Below are 20,324 nucleotides of genomic sequence, written 5' to 3' on the forward strand. Positions count from 1 at the left end.
GCAGTTCCAAGGTACATAAAAGCGGATCATGGGGGTTCTCTTTCCTATTTTTGCTTATATTTATTATTTTCTATTTATTTATTTTTTATCATTTTATTTTTTAATTTTAGCTAGTGTTTCGATTCTTTGAACATGTTCAAACCCCCCCTGAGTTCATGACCCATATAGCGCGGCAAGCGGGAATCCAATCTCTTTTTTTGACTCCGTAACTGGGCGCAACTGGACTAAATGGAGTAAATGGAGTAAATGAAGTTACTTTTCCACCCAAATCTCAAATTTTTTGAACTTACGTTTTCTTTCATTCCCCGCCACTGACAAAAACTGAATAGGCAAATCGGATGTGTCGAGTACCAAATTTGGCACTCGGTTCGCGGGCTCGTGCCGCTAAGAACGAGTATGATCCACCACAGCAGCTTGTCGATCACTACTATACGCCAATCAATGGCAATCATCTCCATACCGGAAATTGAGGTGTCCACTTTATGATTTCCCTCCTCCACTTCCCTCGGTCACTTCCCACTTGACGGTTGGTCCGGCATTTGCTCCCTATTCGAGACCTTGCAGTATTCTAAGCTGATGCGGCCATTTCCCGAGAATATGGTCCAAGACAGCCTCGCATATCTTTTTCGGATTCCAAGGCTTTTTCTGTTGGGTCTGTCATGTGGGTCTAGGAAAAAGGGAGCGGGAGGTGATGAGCTACCAACCTACAGCTGCAATGTGGACGTTATTTCCGGAGAATAGCTTCCTGCTAGCTGCATATTGACCCAGTGTGACCCGACTTCCAAGGCTCCCGACAGTTAGGGGCCTATCTCTTACTGGGTCCAAAAAAAAGAAGAAAAAAGAAAGGGGCAAAAGAACAAAGAAAATTCCTGGAACTGCAGGAACAAGATACGGGGAAACACGGATATCAAGGTAAAGGAGGGAGAAGAGGGAAAAGAAATAAGAGAAAAAAAAGCAAGAAAAAGACAAAAAAAGAAAAGAAAAGACTCGAGTTTGAGTTTATTCCAATACAATTTAAATAATTTAGATAATTTAGACAGCCGTTCGTGTGTCAAAGCTACCAAGCCGCGGCAGATGGAGCACTCTTAATTTCTTAGCGTATGAACCGTCACGCTGCATCTGGCCCCATCACTGTGATGGATCTTGGAGTAAATAACACACCCCCCTGATCCAGAGAGGGTGTTGGATCTGCATTAGATTAGTATTGGTCTCCGCTTCGTGCTCTTTTTTCCCTTTTCTTCTTTCCTTTTCCCTTATACCCTGGAACTCTGGAACCATACTACAGTATACCAGGTTTCCATAATCTCGACATTTTTAATGCTATCATGACTATGCGCACTTCTGGGATTCTTCACGGCCTTGGCTAGCTGGTCCACAATCTGTTAGCTGGAAGAGTACTCGGTACTTTCTTCCCTGACTTCGACGTCACTTGTTTCAGGCCCCGGTTTCCACCAAAATTCTAAATTCTTCAATCCTGCGGTTCTTTTGCACATGAGATCACAGATCTAATTTCAACATGGTTGCTATAAAGAAAATATTTCAACAGGAGAGGAATGTCAGACCATCAACGAGTCCTGGCTTCGCGCCAGATGATTCATACTTGGGCTCTGTCGAGTCTCCTACTCGATCAACCCATCTAGATCCCGGTCATCTATACCCATCTCCTCCGTCACCGGCACTTCCATCACCTTTCCTCAAAACAGGACGGTCTATGGATGTGTCTCATCACTTTGAACAGATTGAAAAACAATTCGAAGATCTACATCAACATCTTGGTGATAGACCATTCTCCTCACAGTCATCCTTGGCGCCAAATGTACCAGGCCGCTTTCCAATTCCAAAACCATTGACACCCAATGCTCGACATATCGATTTAATGGATGCTCTTGCATCTGATCCTTATTATCAGGAAACCACTCCCATTTCGCCGCCTACCAGTCCATACAATGAAGATGTTGCAGAACGAAATATGACGCGCTTCTTGCGCATTCAATACCAAAGTGGATACGCTAGCTCTCGCATATTGTCTGCGTTGTACCAAGAAGATGTGGCAGACAGAAATATTGCAAAATATAGTGGGCCAGCTCGATCTTTATCTGCACTGAGCTCCCGCTCCTCTCCACCTGCACCTGGAAGGGTACGCAACTTGAGCCCCAACACACAAAGACGCAAGCCAAAGAAACCAAAGAAACCAAATTGGACTTCTGATGGAGATTTGCGCAACCGTTCCTCACCAGATGGATCCGCAACTGACGGTGAAGTTCGCGCCCGAAGATCAGCACCGAGCTTGTATGCGGATGAGGACATCGAAGATGACGATGACGAAGCTGCACCGCCAGTTATTCAACGGTTGGGTGTTCCTCCCGCCCATAAACAGGGCAAGAGATGGAGTAATACCCCATTACCAGACAGCCCAACCTTACCCCCTCCAATGGGCGATGGTGATGCCGATGAAAAAACCAGTAATTCAGGAACTCCGCCGAAACTTCAACAGCCTCCGTCTCCAACTGCGCGGAGCTCGTCATTGACTAAAAGATCCCTCTCTCCACCGGGAACATCATCAAGGAAGAATGTTCGAGATCTGTCAATCAACACCCAATTGGCTGCAAAGGGACGGGCAAAGATTTCTCATCGAGCTATCCAACCTCCCACCCCCTCTGCCAGTGATATGAAGCGTGCACCTAGCATTGCAGAGGTCATGAACAGTCCATTGGCAGTCACAACCCCAACACCTCCTCCACCTTCACCACGATTCAAAGTTTCAGAGATGATGGAACTGTTCACAAAGGCCTATAAATCATCACATGCCTTAAGTGCACATCCCACCTACGAATCTCTTCAAGATGCAATTGTGCGCGAAATTAATTCCCATGATGCATTCAAGCGAGTGCCTGTTCCTACTGCTGCTGGGCCGCTATTTACACCCGCAGGCCAGGACTCATTCGATAAATCCAATCGTCCAGAATTGAACCGCAGTGCTTCAGCTGGCCAATTCTCAAAAATCATGACAAAGAGCTCCTTCAAGAAACACAAGCGAAACACGGAGTCAAGTCGCAGTATCTCCTCCACCATTCCTTCAAAGGGACCCGAATGGCTTTTCCGCAAGGCTTCTCCCTCCCCTGCGCGCCGCAGACACACCGATGCACCAGCCCCATCACCCGGTCTCTTGGCAGAGGTCCAAGGCTCCACTGAGAAGAAGCTGCCCCAGACTTCAGCAGGAGAGCAAATTATCTATATGGATGTCCTGATGCGTGCAAGTCACGATAAGGGCCCTACTTCCCACCCTGCTGTAACTACCACCAGCGCCTCCGCGCCGAATACACCAGGAAATGTCTACTGCATGCAGGCCCATTCGAGTCCATCCAGGGATAGCAGAAGTAGTCTCTCAGCTGAGGATAGCGATGATGACATCATTCATCTCCCCAGCGTCACTGCTCCTCCCCCTCGCGTGCAGATCGAAGGCGTCGATGATAACAATGTTCGCTATGTCATCGATTCTTCCTCTGCGACTGATGCTCAGAAACTCATGAGCTGGCCACAGCGACTCCGTCGTGCCCAGAGTCCTCAACCTTTCTGCGAAAATAGTCTCTCCCCACTATCTCGTGCGAGGATGCAGCTTCGTGGAACAAGGTCTGTTGAGACTTATTAGCGGCTGGAATTGTGAATCTGGAGTCTAACTCGGACGAGGATTCACTGTCTTTTAGCACGATAATGATTTTGCATGATACCTGCCTCTCTCTTCTCAAAAGCTGTTTGATTCATCTCGCAGTTTCTGTTCTCTATAGCGATTTTGAAAATCCTTGGTTTGAAGTGTCTGATCTCCAGGCGTCTTGGCCTTCTTTCTCTTCTCTTCTCCTAACTGTATACCCTCTACATACCTTTCATACAGGTCTTTCCTACCGATCATAGCTCTCTCTTACTCTTGACCCTCTTCAACCCTAGTCCATCCTTGTCCTTTTCCTGTCCTTCCTCGTCGCCAACAAACGTGGCACTCAAAATCCCTTTCTTTTTTGTCTTATTACCATTAAAGGTGCATCTTGTGATTGGCGTTACATGCACTTCCTGTATTATATCCCGAGTGGCTCTCGATAGCTTTTATTTCAGCGATTGGATTTCTAGTTCAAGTCTTGATTACCTCTAAATGATTCAAATGTTCCTCACTACTAGCAACGTAGTCTTGTTCAGACTGTCTCCGCATATTTAGACTCGGATGTATACTTAAGAGAAATGTCACTACTACTCTACTAAGTCCAGGTCCGCAGTCTTCATTTTAGATTTTTTTTTATTTGGTTTGCTGAGAAGAAATTTAAAGAACATCATCACTCGTTTCTTCTCGTAGACACATTTCAACTACAACCAGTTGACCCATCACCCCCGACTCCCAAATTCAAATGCCACAAAAACTGGGGGAATCTTTTTCAAGATCTTCAAAACTACACGCGAAATATCCGGATGCAGACTTTTTGTGCAAAAGTAGTCGCTAGCTTAGTAAGAGCGACCAAACATAGTCCACTTCTCAGCAGGCTTAGTACACTTGGGGTTAATGCAGGGAGTACCAGGAGCGATACCCTCACCCTGGTCAGCAAGGATACACAAACTCTTAGCACCCATGCTAGGAGCCTTAGCATCCTCAGCCTCACCAGTCTCCTCAACGGCCTTACGGGCAGAGGCATCCTTGATCTCTCCCTCACAAGTCTCACCAAGACAGAAGGGAACAACCAAGACGCACTTCTGGTTAAGGGCAGGGCAGAAATCATCCCACTTGGTGACGACCTTGCGGTGAGCGGAGAACTCTGCATCAGCACGCTTGTACAGATCCTCGTGGATGGTGTCCAGGAGAGCGGGAACAGCAGTTGCCAGCTCAGGGATGGCAATGGTACCCTTACCGTCCTTGCCGGGGATATCACGACGAGAGGTGGTGACGAAGTGACCGGCAGACTCGCCGGGACCGAACTCCAGACGCAGAGGAACACCGCGGAGCTCCCACTGGTTGAACTTCCAGCCGGGGGAGTAGCCCTCGCGCATGTCGCTTGCGGCACGGATACCGGCAGCGGAGAGGACGGTAACGAGGCCGTCGATCTCGGCGTACAGCTTCTGGCGGTCCTCGTCGGTGGTCTTGGCGGTGACACCGACAGGGACGATGATAACTTGAGTTTCGGCAACTCGGGGGGGAAGGACCAAACCGCGGTTGTCACTGTGGGTCATGACCATGACACCGATGGAACGGGTTGACAGACCCCAGGAGTTCTGCCAGACATTGAGAGGAGGCTTCTGCTCACCAGGCTTGGATGTGGGGTCTTAATGAATGTAAGTATCATATCTTCGGATAAAAGGAATTGTTAAGGGCCAAAACTTACCTTCAACCTGGATGTTGAACATCTTCGCGAAGTTGGTTCCGAGACAGTGAGATGTAGCTAGTATCATATTAGCCAAGTTTAAATCAATGACGGGATTATAAATGCTTACCAGCTTGAATACCACGACCAGTGGCGGGAATGTAACCCTCAATGGAGAGGGAGTAGTAAGATCCAGCGAATCGCTCCTTCTCACTCTTGCGACCCTTGATAACGGGGATGGCAAGGAGCTCCTTGTAGACATCGGAGTACCAGTCAAGAATCTGGAAGACCTCCTCCTGGGCACTGGCCTCGTTCAAGTGGGCAGTGTGACCCTCCTGCCACAAGAACTCACGAGTTCGCAGGAAGGGCTGGGGGTTCTTGAACTCCCATCGTACAACGGAGTTCCACTGGTTCAGACGCAGGGGCAGATCACGGTGGCTTCGAATCCAGCGGGAGTAGTATGGGTACATAACAGTTTCGGAGGTAGGACGGATAGCGATCTTCTTCTCGAGAGGGGTCGATCCACTAGATTAGAGTCAGGTCAGCAAGATTCTCAACAGCTGTCAAAGATGGGGAATGCATACGCGTGTGTAACCTAAAAAATGCCCGATATAATTATTAGCATTTAAATCACAATGTAGTTTCGCATCAAGATTGGAGGTATATCATACCCAGGCGACCTAGTATAATGAGTTAGCAATGGATCATCATGTCGGAATACTGTATTATATTTACCTCAGGACTGAATCCCTCGAGATGGTCCTTCTCACGCTCCAACACATCCTCAGAAACGAACAATGGGAAAGAGCAGTTCTTGACACCGAGGCTCTTAATGCGTGTGTTGAAGAAGTTCTGGATTTCCTCCCAGATGAAGTAAGAAGCGGGCTAGAAAGCACGTGTGCATTAGCAAGGGCATAAGTAGATAAGAGATTGGAAGTAAGATAACATACTCGGAGAATGAAACAGCCAGACACATCATAGTAATCCAGCATCTCACTCTTAAGAAGGACCTGGGAGTACCACTCAGGGAAATCCTCCTCCTTTGCAACATCAATACCAATCAAAGCGGCACCCTCGACCTTCTTCTTAGGAGCAGCCTTCTTCTTGGGCTCCTTGGGATCCTTAGGAGCCTTGGGCTCTTGCTTGCCCTTACCAGCGGCCTTAGCAGCCTTGTCGGCAGCCAGCTTGGCGGCCTTCGCAGCTTTCTTAGCGGCGTTCTTGGACTCACCAGCCTCGCCCGCTTGGTTATCAGCGGGGTTTGCAGTGCGGTCGGGAAGAGTTTGAGGAGCAGCGCCAGGGGCGGCGGTTTCGGTGGGAGTCAGGTCGGCCATAGTGATTGTAAACGAGCGCCGGGCCTCGAAACTCAAGAAAAATTAAAAGGCAGTTGAATGCGCAAAGCAAATCGGGTGCAAAGGACAAGAAAAATAAGTATGACTCTGAATCTGAAAGTGGGATGTATCGGCGACACCGCTCGGCAGAACTTTTAGCGTCAACTCAACCAAAACCCCCCGTCTCCAGCAAGAGAGCTTAGCCATCCCACTTTACTCTATTAATCTCTTGAATTCGCCATGGCAGGCATCTTCGAGGCCCCGCGGAATGCGGACACTCTTTGTGGGTTTTTTTCCGTACCGGAAACTTGAGGCTCAGCCCGACTAACGGATCTCGCACACAGTCTTGGGTGGTCAGAAAATCACCGGTGCCGATGTGAGGGAGCAGAATGGTATGTCGAATCCAATATCTCGAATCCAATCCATTGTGCTAACCAAATCCTGATAGTTCTCGCCACTCAGGCTATCTCAAATGTTATCAAGAGCTCCTTCGGTCCCTCCGGACTGGACAAGATGATGGTCGACGACATAGGGGTACGAAACAATCAACTCCCCCGCAGAGCTATCCCGTAGCTGCTTCTAACACTCTTTCTTCTATTCAGGACGTGACCGTGACGAACGACGGTGCTACCATTCTGTCTTTGCTGGATATTGAGCATCCTGCGGGCAAGATTCTTGTTGATCTCGCCCAGCAGCAGGATAAGGAGGTACGAATTCTAGGCTTTTCTCACGGACTATTTCCAAGATTCTAATCTCTTTACCTTTCTCTAGGTTGGAGATGGTACTACCTCCGTCGTCCTGATCGCCGCCGAGCTTCTGCGAAGAGGTAACGAGTTGATGAAGAACCGGATACACCCTACTACGATTATCAGCGGATACCGTCTTGCGCTTCGGGAGGCCGTCAAGTATATGAACGAGAATGTGACAACAAAGGTCGAGAACTTGGGTAGAGACAGCTTGATCAACATTGCCAAGACCTCAATGTCTAGCAAGATCATTGGTGCTGATTCGGATTTCTTTGCCAACATGTGTGTGGATGCCATGCTGCAGGTGAAGTCGACAAACCAGAGGGGCGAGGTTAAATACCCTGTTAAGGCTGTGAACCTGCTCAAGGCCCACGGTAAGAGTGTTCTTGAGTCCGTTCTGGTCCAGGGTTATGCTCTGAACTGCACCGTTGCCTCCCAGGCTATGACGACTCGTGTTACAGATGCCAAGATTGCTTGTCTGGATATGAATCTGCAAAAAGAGCGCATGAAGCTGGGTGTTCAAATCACAGTCGAGGATCCTGATCAATTGGAGAAGATCCGTCAGCGTGAAGCTGGTATTGTTCTGGAGCGTGTTGAGATGATTCTGAAGTCCGGCGCCAACGTTGTCCTCACCACCAAGGGTATCGATGATATGGTTCTGAAGCTGTTCGTTGAGAAGGGCGCCATGGCCGTCCGTCGTTGTAAGAAGGAGGATCTTCGCCGTATTGCTAAGGCTACTGGCGCTACCTTGGTCAGCACCCTCTCAGACTTGAACGGTGATGAGAAGTTCGATGCCTCCAACCTCGGTCACGCCGAGGAGGTGGCTCAGGAGCGTATCTCGGATGACGAGTGCATCTTGGTCAAGGGCACCAAAGTTCACACTTCTTCCTCTATCATTCTGCGTGGTCCTAACGAGTTCAGCTTGGATGAGATGGAGCGCTCTGTTCACGATACTCTCTGCGCTATTAAGCGAACTCTGGAGAGTGGTCGCATTGTCCCTGGTGGTGGTGCTGTGGAGACCGCTCTGCACATTTACCTGGAGGAGTTTGCCGTCACAGTGGTATGTATCAATCCTATTCTCATTATCGGGAAATTTTGTCTTTTTTTTCTTACTAACTATATCTCTCAGGGCTCTCGTGAGCAACTTGCCATTGGCGAATTCGCCCAGTCCCTTCTCGTCATTCCCAAGACCCTGGCTGTCAACGCTGCCAAGGACTCATCCGAGTTGGTTGCCCAGCTTCGTGTCCGCCACGCCCTGTCACAGCGTGTGCAAGACGGCGATGCCAACGAGGAAGAGAAGGCCATTGCTAAGAAGAAGACATACCGCAACTACGGATTGGATCTTATGAAGGGACGCGTTCACGACACTCTCAAGGCCGGTGTTCTGGAGCCTAGCATGAGCAAGGTTAAGCAGCTGAAGTCTGCTGTCGAGGCTTGTATTGCTATTATGCGCATTGACACAATGATCAAGCTGGACCCGGAGCAGCCCCAGGATGATGGTCACGGCCACTAAACCCTATGTTAACTAAATCCGGTGTTCCTACGAAACAAAAAAAGACAGTAATTGAATGTTACATAGAAATGATGGATATCGCAGAGAATGAGTAGTTTCTGCAACTACATATGATCTTCCAAATAGTGCTACTAGTATAAAGCTGCCAGTGTCTGATAAACCGAGTACTCGAGGTAATAATGCATATGAAATTAAGCAGTGAATCAACTTCAATGTGGCCATTGACAGGCATAATTGAGTAACATGTATATACACCAAAAAGATATTTCGCCAGGAACTTTGAACATCATATTACAACTCCTTTAAGCTGCAGGTGCACCCCGTTTCTCAGCCATCAAGCGTCGGTACTCCTCAACAATATTCCTTCTCTCGCCAGCCAGTTCCTCTCGTCGTCTCAAACTACCCACAGCATTAGGAATGTTCGCAACGTCCACCTTAGCACCACCACGAATCTTGAAGATCTCCCTCGGCTTCGCCAAAGTAGGCGGCGCCTTAGCTGTTTCAAACGGATTGGCCTGACGCTCCTTATCCTTCTTCTTCAGCTTAGCCCAAGGATCAGGATCATCATCTTCACCATCACCCTTTCTGAGATTCTTCTTCTTAGCCTTTCCACCGCGCATATCCCGTTCCCACCCCTTAAGCATCTCCAACTCATCCGCCATCTCGAATTCCCTCTCTTCCCGCTCCGCCTGCTCCTTCTCCTTAATGCGCGCATCATCCTTCCTCCACCCCTCCTGCAACCGGCGAAGATGCTTCTCATGCTTCGTCATCTTGTGATCTTTGGTCTTGATAGCACCCTTAGCGGACTTCGTCATCTCCGAAAGCGGAAGCATACGATCAACGCGCGCCGCAAAATCAGAAAGTTTCTCTCCGGGTAGAATCTTCGGCATGGCCTTCTTAGCCTCTTCCGCAGCGGTAGCCTCGGCCTTTTCAGGCACGTCTTTGGCAAGTTTCTTATTCTGCGAATCATTCTTGGCGTCTGCGGCTTCCCGCTTTCGCTTCTTGTTCTCTTTCTTTTCGCCGGTTTCCAGTCCTGAGGGTGCCCGTCTTCCCGTTGTCGTGTATTGCATTAAGCGCTGGAAGGCTTTCGGAGTATCATTGTCTTTGGCATTCTTGGGACGGCTAACTGCCTGTACAGGTTGCTTGGGATCGCCTGGCTTTTGAGTGGGCTTTTGATTGGGCTTTTGGCCGTGCTTTTGGCCGGGCTTTTTGCCGTCTTTCGGTTTGGCTTGTGGGTTGCGCACTGGAAGTGACTTTGCGATCATAGAAGGTGGGAGATCGAAGTGCCTGGATGAATTGATGTTAGATTAAATAGAGTAAATGATAGAGATTATTTATTCAGTATACATACGATTCATCTCGCTCTCGTCGCTTGTGTTTGTGAGGCATTGTGATTGATGATTGCTGGTGTGGAGGAGGATCGGAGTTCTCGAGTGGAACTTTTTTCTGCACTCAATCCTTATCTTATCACCGCCTCTACTAGAACAGCAGCTGTATAGACCTAAGACCACCACTAATAACTACACACGAGTGATGTATATAACTGACATTTTACAATATTTTCCAAGGTGAAATGGTACATATGGGAACTCATTATTCTATACTACTAGAAACTGGGAATTTTGAGAATGATTTCAATTCAAGGGTATCCAACGCCGGGATAACTAAACCATAGGTCATGGTACAAAAAAACCCCCAGAAATGCAACAAAAATGCAGACGGGTATGTTCGCTAAACTATGCTCCTGGAATCGCCAGTAAAATGCCCACGCAAAAGATATCATCAGTCACCAACTCCATGAAAATGTGGGGAAAGAGCATAACGCGAAAAATAAAAGGAAAGGTGCAGAAATCATTCGTCTTCATCATCATAGGTGTCTGCCGTCTCAGCCCAGCCACATTTGTGACGTCGACCCCCGGTTTCACCACATTTGCGGAGTTCACGAGCTTCGGGGCCTTCACGCCAGCAACGGATAGTGTAATCATCGCTAACGGTGACGAGATCACCATCATAAGTCCATGACATGGTGGTCACTTCCTTGGAGTGACCTTCAACAAGAGGGGTACCTGATTGGTAGATAGGAATAGTATCCTCTGCGCGACCAGACTTGCCAGTTCCGGAGTTGGTGCGTCGAAGTCCATATCGATTGGTAAACAGAGAATTGCGGCGAGGGAGATTATCATCAGAGAGGGTCTTAACCGGACGCTGGAGGAAACGCTCATCGGTAGGGAAAAGAACAGGGCACTGATCACTGCTGCCAACTGCCAGCATTTCTGGGTGATCGTGTGTCGGTTTGCGCAGAGCCAATTTAACATAAAACGAAGAGACTTGCATACGTGGGTGACGGAATCCGTAAATGGGTCCCAGGCCCTCTTTGTCATATCCAACAGTACGACGGAACCGGTCATTGTTTAAGGAAAGCTCTGGGGCATGCCCGGTAATCAAGTGTGAAGTAGCATATGAGTAGACAGTGCCATCCCGGCAGAGAGTGTAGAGTCGAGAACCGTCGCCGCCTAACGCCATTGAAGTTACGCCAAAGCTTCGGTACTTGATATGAGTATCAGGCTCTCTAGTTGTAGACAACGGAATAACAGGTCGACCTCCTCGACGGATACTGTATGCCGTTCGCAGGTCCCAAAGTCGAACACTAGCACTGGCTTCGGACGAGGTCACAAACAGATTTTCCTGACCAGCGGGGAGGAAGGCAAGAGAGGTAACAGTGATATCAGTTCGTCCCACAGGGGTGGGTTCGTTCTTGTCCGCAGACAATTTTTGAAGCGTAATGTCCCTGTGAGCGCCGTGGATGGTGTTGAGTACATGGGGATAGGTCATTTTAGGAGCAGCCGGTGGAGTCCATGGTTCGGTGTCAGCCCCGGCCTCTGATTCCAGCGAGCACCGGACCTGTTGAGCGGGACGCTCGAAGCCTTTGCAGCGGAGGTCCCAGATACTGACATTTCCATCACGACTGCAAGTAGCGAGGACTTTATTGCCAGAGGCGGGTTGGAATTGGACTTGTTTGACCGAAGAAGCATGGTTGGCCAAACAGTGGATTGCCTGCTGGGTTGTCATGTCGATAATCATGGAGGATTGGTCACCAGAAGCTGTAGCCAGTAACAGGTCGTCGGACGAGAACTCTAAGTCCATGATTGAGTTCTGGTGAGGGCGAAAATGAAGAAACGCGCCGGAAAACCCTTGCTTGTCGTCTTTAGAAGAGTCGATTAATCGAATACTTCCCTCTTCATCACCCACAGCCACCAATGAGTTTGCTTTGTTGAATTAGCCATCGCCCAAGCAACCAAGGCGAGTTAGGGTTTGGACTTACTGTTACAGGAAGCATTGCAAAACGGCATTGTGTGTCGTCCAGGCCTCAAATAGCTAGTACATTTGTATCGATCTTCAGGTCGTGTATGAAAATTTGAAGTGAGATCCTGCCAGCCTATTGATCTGTTAGAAATCGAGTACTTCCGTTTGATATTAAGGTAGGAAACCAACCAGCTCCGTAAGTCGACCGGATGGTGAGTCGGTTTGCGCGGTTTCCTTCCAATGTTCGCATGAACAAAGTTCCAGCCGTCTGTAATGCCCGTGAACGAACAATTGGCAGCACCGGTTCCTGTTTTGGCGGAGCATCTGCGTGGTGTTCCCGAGTCCCCAAATCCATATCCCGAATTGTGTTACCAAGCTCTACATCTTGGCCAGCCGGAGATCTCAAACGAACTTTTTTCAATGGCGACGATTGTATTGGGGAAGCGACAGAGGAGAAAGAATTTTTCCTTTTACGAGTTGGAGTCTGGAAAGTTTCTTGCGGCAGGTCTTCATAAGAGGTTTGAGGGCGACTTTCGGACGATCTAGTAAATGCTGGAGCAAGACGATTGAAGGCCGGCGAGGTCAACGCCCGTAGGGCCTCGCGACTGGCGGTTACATTTCCATGACTTTCACTATTTAAGAGAGATCTTGGTGTAAAAAATCGTCGGAATGATCGAGGTGTGACAGAAGGAGGTTTTCGAAGTTTGCGTCCACTCCCGATATCCGATGCAACTGATGGCGGGGAAGATGGGATTTGTGGAAGGCGAGGTTCTTTATGGGAGGATGGTAGAATAGGCTCTGATTGGAAGACGTCGGGGAGACCGGCAGTAGAAAACCGATCCATTGTGAACAACAATGGACGGTGAGGGTGAAGGGAACCTTCAAGAGTAGATGGGTGGAGATAGAAGGAAAGAATTTAACCCAAGGGGGTAAGATGGGGACGGGTCGTATTGCGCGATTGGGACGTGACGCGAATTGTGTCGTCGAAATTGTATCGTCGAATATTTGGGAGAAAATTTATGTGAAAGAACAAACTTTCTTGTTTTTCTTTGCATGAGAATAATATCACTCACAAATGAAAAAAAAAGAATTAGAACTTGATAATGAATTTAATGGAAGAAATCAAATTTCTGTGAAAAAAATTCGTGTAGTTGAACTATAACGTGTAGATTACATGCACGCGACCTATTAAACGCCCTGTATCATGGATAACTTGGACTTGAGAAAAGCAATCAAATCAGTGAAATCAATAAGAATAAGAGTATCAACGAGATGATTCTGGAGTCTCGAGTCGATATTTCTGAATATGAAAATTTTGAGAAATAACTCTCGCGCGCGAAGTAAACAGCTTGGACGAGTACTGCTCATGTATGGTACGCGCAACGGCTATCAACCTTGGAACCCCAGAACTATACTACACGGCACCTACATATCGATGCAAATGTACGCGGTTTTTCCAAACAGCCCAAGCAGTTATTTCCCTCAGACTAGGGTCAAAATTATTTTTGAAACATGAGTGACTGTTGCCATGGCCTTAGAATTGAGAATATTTTCCAAGATAGCTGATTGTTGTCCTCAGCCAACAAGGGTGATTAATGCCATGGGCTTAGAGCTGGAATATTTTCCAAATAACGAGAATAATTATTACAATCCGTGAATTTATACCTACCTATGTGGTAGTATTCAATTATAATTCATGGGGACTTCTGCATGTATGGTGTCCTACTACTATATTCTCCTTACTAGTGGTACCTAAAAATTCGAACATTTGAATCAATTGATGATACTTTATATAGCAAGTTCAAGTTCTAATATGGAACTTGAATGACCCAAATTTCGAGCATTAAAGAATATACCGGACGACCTTAGGCTGGTCTTTACTTCGCAGGTTGGATGTTAATCTGAATCATTATTCTGGAATCACTTGAATTGTTGACATCTAAACTGAACTCCTTACTAGTAGTGCTAGTAGCATTTGAATCGTCTAAGCCTTATATCAACCCATACATCTTAAACACTGAAGCTGTTCCAAGGTTTCTTCTTCATCCATGATCTATAGTTCCAATGTTAATTATGCACCGATCACTTCATATGACCACCTAGTCACTTTTCTGGCCGCGAACTTGATCCCCTTCTTGGAATCACATCTGGGTATTTAAGGCCATAAATTGGATCGTCCCATCCAAACAAAAATGAATGAAAAAAGCGATTTAAATGGCACACTAGATAGTATCTAGGGCTTCAACTTGAGGCCAATTGCGCTTACATAACCAAAAAGAAGTCCCGAGGTCAGGTGATTCTTGACCAAAGGCGGTCCCCTCTCTCACCGCTAATGATTCTGCCGAGCAGAATCGGATTTTTCGATTTTTTTCTTTGCGAAACAACGAGATTCCCCAACCGTGTACAAGTCGGTCTTGCCTAGCAACAATGGCACCGATTAAAAGAAAGGGGAACGCCCCCCGAGGAAACGGCCGCTCGTCAGCCGCAAAAGCGCGCTAAGGTCGCTACAGAAGAGCGGAAAAAGGACCAGAAGCCTCAAGATACCGCCCCGAAGGCTTCGGAGCTCTCTGTTCTGCGTGATGACGAGCCATCGTTCCCTCGTGGTGGTGCTAGCGTCCTGACCGCACTGGAGCGCAAGCAAATTCAAATCCAAGCTACCAAGGATGTCCTGTTCGAGCAAAAAGGAAAAGCACCCAAGAGACCTACTCGCGAACTTGACGACGACAATGACGATGATGAGGACGACGAAAATGGAGGATGCCGATTCCACAGCCCCCATGAAGAAGTCACGCAAGAAGAAGACTAAGGGCAAGAAGTCTGATGGAAAGGAAAAATCAGAGAAGGAAGGTGTTCGCATTGAAGCTCTCGGATTTAAGGTATGAAGACCCTTGTGCATCGGAGGAAAACCTCTCAATTGGGAGACGTAACGGCTAATCCATTTATAGCGTATTGTACCCGGATCTATGATCCTTGGTCAGGTCTCGAGTATCAGTGCTCACGATATCGCAATTTCTCTGCCAAATAACCTTGTTGGATACGTTTCCCTCACCGCCGTCTCCAAGATCCTCGACGATAAGATTCAGAAACTACTCAATGATGAGGAAGAGGATGGAGATGATAGCTCGGATGAGGATTCTATTGAGCTTAAGGATTATTTCTACCTGGGCCAGTACCTTCGCACCTATGTGGTTTCTACTGGCAGTGAGGACACCGAAGCCACGGGTCGCAACAAGAAACGTCTCGAACTTACAATCGACCCCAGACAAGCCAACACCGGTCTCTCAAAGTCCGATCTGGTGAAGGAGTCCGTTGTCCAGGCTGCTGTTGTCAGTGTCGAAGACCACGGTCTGGTCATGGACCTGGGTATTGAGGGTTCAGACCTGAAGGGTTTCATGTCCTCCAAGGAAATCGACCCCCGCGTGGACTACCACAGTATTAAAGAAGGATCAGTTTACCTGTGTGTTGTCACTGGACAAAATGCCAGCGGCAATGTCATCAAGCTTTCCACAAACCTTCAATCCGCCGCTTCTATTAAGAAACAACACTTCCTCAGCGCAGCCCCAACAATCGGCTCCTTCCTCCCCGGTGTCGCCGCTGAGATCCTTTTGACCGAAGTCACAGAGACTGGTATGATGGGAAAGATTATGGGTATGCTTGATGCTACAGTTGATCTGGTCCAGTCTGGCGCCAATGATGGCAAGCTTGACCTGGTGCGGAAATTCAAGATCGGAGCCAAGATCAAGGGCCGTATTGTATCGACTTTTCCATCTGCGGAGCCTTTCAAGGTTGGCTTCTCTATTCTGGACCACGTCCTTAAGCTTTCTACCGAGCCCTCAGGCCCCAACTCATCCGCCGATGCTCCTGCTATCTCTGCTATTATTCCCGAGGCCAAGATCATCAAGGTCGACCACGGTCTGGGTGTCTACGCTCAGATCGGTGAAACTCAACACCTCGCATTCATTCACATTTCAAGACTTTCAGATGGAAAGGTTGAGTCCATTTCCGATGATGAGGGCCCCTTCAAGGTCGGAAACACCCACGAGGCTCGAGTTGTTGGCTACAGCATGGTTGACAACCTGTACCTCCTCTCTTTCGAGAAGACCGTCATTGAACAGCCCTTCCTCCGCCTCGAGGATGTCAACGTCGGAGCTATTGTCAAAGGAACGGTTGACAAACTCTTGATTGGTGCCACTGGCATGGATGGCTTGATCGTTAGCCTTGCCGATGGAATCACTGGTCTCGTGCCGTCTATGCACTTTGCGGATACTAAGCTCCAGCACCCGGAGAAGAAGTTCCGCGATGGCATGAAAATCTCCGCGAGAATTTTGTCCGTCAACTTTGAGAAGCGCCAAATCCGTTTGACTCTGAAGAAGAGTTTGCTGAACACTGCATCTGCTATTTGGAACGATTACAAGGATATTATGGCGGGAGCTCAATCCCCCGGAACTATTGTTAACATTCAACCCCACGGTGCTGTTGTCCAGTTCTACGGTACTGTGCGTGGATTCCTGCCTGTCTCTGAGATGAGCGAGGCCTACATCAAGGATCCCTCCCAGCACTTCAAGTTGGGCCAGGTTGTCAATGTGCACGCCCTGAGCGTGGACGCCACTCAAGGCCGACTTGCCGTTTCTTGCAAGGATCCTTCTACCTTCACTGAGAAGTACCGCAAGGCCTTTGAGGACATTCACCCTGGTCTCCTCCTTACTGGAACTGTTTTTGAGAAGTCAAACGACGATGTTCTTCTTAAGCTGGATGAATCTGGCCTTGTTGCTCGCCTGGTTGTGCAACACGTTATTGATGGTTCCCCATCCAAGCAGAGCTCGACTTTGTCCAAGATTCGTGTTGGCCAAAAGCTCAACGACCTCATGGTCCTCGATATCCAGCGTGCTCACCGTCTTATCCGCGTTACTTCCCGAGCCAGTCTTAAGAAGGCTGCCAAGCAAGAATCTATGCCCAGCAAGTTTACTGATGTCCAGGAGGGCTCTAAGGTCACTGGTTTTGTTCGTAACATCACACCCGCCGGACTTTTCATCGAGTTCTTGGGAGGCTTGACCGGTCTTGTGCCCAAGCGTTTGATCGAAGAGGCCAACCTCTCCCAGGTTGAGTTCGGAGCCTCAAAGGGCCAAACTATCACTGTCTCAGTTCACTCCGTTGATAATGATGCCCAGCGCTTTATTCTGAGCCAGAAGTCTGCTGAGGCAGCTCAGTCTGATGCCAAGAAGACCAAGACCCTCAACCAGCCGAAACGACGCTCTCGCCAACGCCGTTGACGAGACTGTGTCCACTCTTTCCGACCTTAACTTTGGTCGCCTTGTCAAGTGCAAGGTCGCCAACGTCAAGTCGACTCAGATCAACGTTCAGCTCGCAGATAACATTCAGGGTCGTATCGATGTCTCTGAGATTTTCGACAAGTGGGATGATATCAAGGACCGAAAGCAGCCTCTCCGCTTCTTCAAGGCGAAGCAGGAGCTTTCCGCCAGAATCCTCGGTGTTCACGATGCTCGCAACCACAAGTTCCTTCCCATCTCCCACCGCAGCGGCAAGTACCCCGTCTACGAGCTTTCTCTCAAGCCCAGCTTCCTCAAGGCCGCCAACCCCGAGCCTTTGAACATGGAGCAGGTCAAGGTCGGATCATCTTGGATGGGTTTCGTCAACAACATTGCCGATGATTGCATCTGGATTAACCTGTCCCCCAACGTCCGAGGCCGACTCCGCTTCATGGATGCTTCAGATGATCTGTCTCTTTTGACCGATGTTGAGAAGAACTTCCCCATTGGTTCCGCTCTGAAGGTCCAGGTCACTGCCGTTGATGCTGATAAGGGCCACTTGGATCTTTCTGCCAAGCAAGGTTCCGAGAAGCTCACTTTCAACGACATCTCCGTCGGCATGGTTTTGGCTGGTCGTGTCACCAAGATTACAGAGAAGCAGCTCATCATGCAACTCAACGACGCACTGGTCGGTGCCGTCAACTTGATCGACTTGGCCGATGATTACTCCAAGGCCAACCCAACTGTGCACCAGAAGAACGAGGTTCTGCGTGCTTGTGTTGTTGCTGTTGACAAGAACCACAAGAAGATCTACCTTTCGCTTCGTCCCTCCAAGGTTCTGAGCTCCTCACTCCCTGTTCAGGATCCCGAGATCACCTCTATCAAGGACCTCAAGGCCAACGATGTCGTCCGCGGTTTTGTCAAGCGCATTGCTGACTCTGGTCTCTTCATCTCTGTTGGCCACGACGTCAACGCCTATGTTCGTGTCTCCGACCTTTCCGACTCATATCTCAAGGAATGGAAGGACTCCTTCCAGGTGGACCAGCTTGTCAAGGGCCGTGTCACACTGGTTGATGCCGAGCAGGGCAAGCTGCAGATGAGCTTGAAGGAGTCCGTCCTGGATCCTAACTTCAAGGCTCTCACCACTCTCCAGGATCTCAAGGTTGGACAAGTTGTCACCGGTAAGATCCGTAAGGTCGAGGAGTTCGGTGCTTTCATTGTTGTCGATGGGTCCAAGAATGTCAGCGGTCTCTGCCATCGTAGCGAGATGGCTGACAAGCGGGTGCAGGATGCCCGCACCCTGTACGATGAAGGCGATGCTGTCAAGGCTAAGGTCATCAAGATCGACAGTGAACAAAAGAAGATTTCATTCTCTCTCAAGGCCTCCCACTTCCAAGATGAGGAAGACAGCGATGATGAAGACATGAGCGAGGATGGCCTCGGCGGTGTCGAGCTTGGAGAGGACGACAGTGAGGATGACGACATCTCCATGGGTGGTGTTGATGTTGAGGATGATAGCGAAGAGGAGCACGACGAGGAAGAGGACGAGGATGATGAGGATGAGGAAGAGAGCGATGACGATGTTGCCATGACTGGTACCAAGCCTTCCAAGGATGGCGGACTCGGTGCTAGCGCCTTCGACTGGGGCGGTAACGTCCAGGAGAAGGAGGCTGCCGCTTCCGACAGCGAGGAAGAGGATAATAAGAAGAAAAAGAAGAAGTCTCGCAAGGCTGAGATCCAGGTTGACCGCACTGGTGACTTGGATGCCAATGGCCCTCAGACTGTTGCCGACTATGAGCGTCTCCTTCTGGGTGAGTCCGACTCCTCGCTGCTGTGGCTTCAATACATGGCGTTCCAGCTGGAGCTGGGTGAGGTTGAGAAGGCTCGCACCATCGCTGAGCGTGCTCTGCGCACTATCACCATGGGACAGGATGCTGAGAAGCTGAACATCTGGGTGGCCCTGCTTAACTTGGAGAACACCTACGGCAACGACGATAGCATCGAGGAGATCTTCAAGCGCGCATGCCAGTTTAACGAGCCCTCCGAGATTTACGACCGCTTGATCAGCATTTACATTCAGTCCGGCAAGAACGAGGTATGTTTCTACTATTCTCTCTCACAGTCTCTTCGATATCTAGATACTAACTATTCCTTACAGCAAGCGGATGACCTCTTCCGAACCGCCCTGAAGAAGAAGATCTCTACCCAAACCCCCAAGTTCTTCCTCAACTACGCCAGCTTCCTCTTCGACACCTTGGCTGCCCCTGAGCGTGGTCGCGGTCTCCTCCCGCGTGCCCTGCAGTCCATCCCCGCTCACACTCACGTTGAGACCACATCTAAGTTTGCCCAGCTGGAATTCCGATCTGCAAACGGTGATGCTGAGCGTGGTCGCACTGTCTTCGAGGGTCTTCTTTCTTCTTTCCCCAAGCGCATGGATCTGTGGAACGTGCTCCTGGATCTGGAGATCAAGGCCGGCGATGCAGACCAAGTGCGCCGCTTGTTTGAGCGTGTTCTTGGCTTGCAGCACAAGAAGGGTGCTTTCAGCATCGATGCTAGCAAGAAGCTGAAGCCCAAGCAGGCCAAGTTTATGTTTAAGAAGTGGTTGGCTTTCGAGGAGAAGCTTGTTGCTGATGGTGGTAATGAGAAGATGGTGGAGGATATTAAGGCTCGGGCGGCAGCCTATGTCAAGTCTCTTCAGTCAGAAGAGTAAGATTAAGATGTGTATGAAGTACTCAATCCTGTTTTCTTTCTACCCTGTTTTCCTTCGTTCATTTTTCAAGTTTTTCCTGCATTTTTTTCATGTTCAGAACTAAAAAGAAAAACGGGTCCAA

General features: G+C 48.8%; 6 protein-coding genes across 6 annotated transcripts; 3 read left to right on the top strand and 3 right to left on the bottom strand.

Moving 5' to 3' along the window:
* Nucleotides 1-1,516: 1,516 nt before the first annotated feature.
* Nucleotides 1,517-3,649, top strand: N7483_010833 (uncharacterized protein; the record flags this gene model as incomplete). The annotated part of the gene is made up of 1 exon (XM_057094260.1): nt 1,517-3,649. One exon carries the CDS (start codon nt 1,517-1,519, stop codon nt 3,647-3,649), a length of 2,133 nt encoding a protein of 710 aa, XP_056940231.1.
* An 836-nt stretch (nt 3,650-4,485) lies between these two features.
* N7483_010834 (proline--tRNA ligase) lies at nt 4,486-6,667 on the bottom strand (the record flags this gene model as incomplete). Its single annotated transcript, XM_057094261.1, has 7 exons — nt 4,486-5,297; nt 5,358-5,414; nt 5,467-5,861; nt 5,921-5,931; nt 6,008-6,016; nt 6,072-6,221; nt 6,287-6,667. 7 exons carry the CDS (start codon nt 6,665-6,667, stop codon nt 4,486-4,488), a joined length of 1,815 nt encoding a protein of 604 aa, XP_056940232.1.
* Nucleotides 6,668-6,904: 237 nt separating this feature from the next.
* N7483_010835 (chaperonin-containing T-complex alpha subunit TCP1) lies at nt 6,905-8,923 on the top strand (the record flags this gene model as incomplete). The annotated part of the gene is made up of 6 exons (XM_057094262.1): nt 6,905-6,947; nt 7,009-7,056; nt 7,113-7,198; nt 7,267-7,371; nt 7,436-8,470; nt 8,540-8,923. The coding sequence occupies 6 exons, from the start codon at nt 6,905-6,907 to the stop codon at nt 8,921-8,923; spliced, it is 1,701 nt and encodes a 566-aa protein (XP_056940233.1).
* A 302-nt stretch (nt 8,924-9,225) lies between these two features.
* On the bottom strand, nt 9,226-10,312 carry N7483_010836 (uncharacterized protein; the record flags this gene model as incomplete). Its single annotated transcript, XM_057094263.1, has 2 exons — nt 9,226-10,210; nt 10,275-10,312. 2 exons carry the CDS (start codon nt 10,310-10,312, stop codon nt 9,226-9,228), a joined length of 1,023 nt encoding a protein of 340 aa, XP_056940234.1.
* Nucleotides 10,313-10,774: 462 nt separating this feature from the next.
* N7483_010837 (WD40 repeat domain-containing protein) lies at nt 10,775-13,070 on the bottom strand (the record flags this gene model as incomplete). The annotated part of the gene is made up of 3 exons (XM_057094264.1): nt 10,775-12,189; nt 12,246-12,359; nt 12,416-13,070. 3 exons carry the CDS (start codon nt 13,068-13,070, stop codon nt 10,775-10,777), a joined length of 2,184 nt encoding a protein of 727 aa, XP_056940235.1.
* Nucleotides 13,071-14,418: 1,348 nt separating this feature from the next.
* N7483_010838 (putative rRNA biogenesis protein RRP5) lies at nt 14,419-20,203 on the top strand (the record flags this gene model as incomplete). The annotated part of the gene is made up of 6 exons (XM_057094265.1): nt 14,419-14,455; nt 14,671-14,896; nt 14,967-15,102; nt 15,172-17,414; nt 17,467-19,588; nt 19,652-20,203. The coding sequence occupies 6 exons, from the start codon at nt 14,419-14,421 to the stop codon at nt 20,201-20,203; spliced, it is 5,316 nt and encodes a 1,771-aa protein (XP_056940236.1).
* Between the last annotated feature and the right edge of the window lie 121 nt (nt 20,204-20,324).

The sequence above is a fragment of the Penicillium malachiteum genome (assembly GCF_028827825.1).
Source record: "Penicillium malachiteum strain IBT 17515 chromosome Unknown utg000005l:1.0-9002435.0:326005.0-9005861.0, whole genome shotgun sequence".
NCBI lineage: Eukaryota > Fungi > Ascomycota > Eurotiomycetes > Eurotiales > Aspergillaceae > Penicillium > Penicillium malachiteum.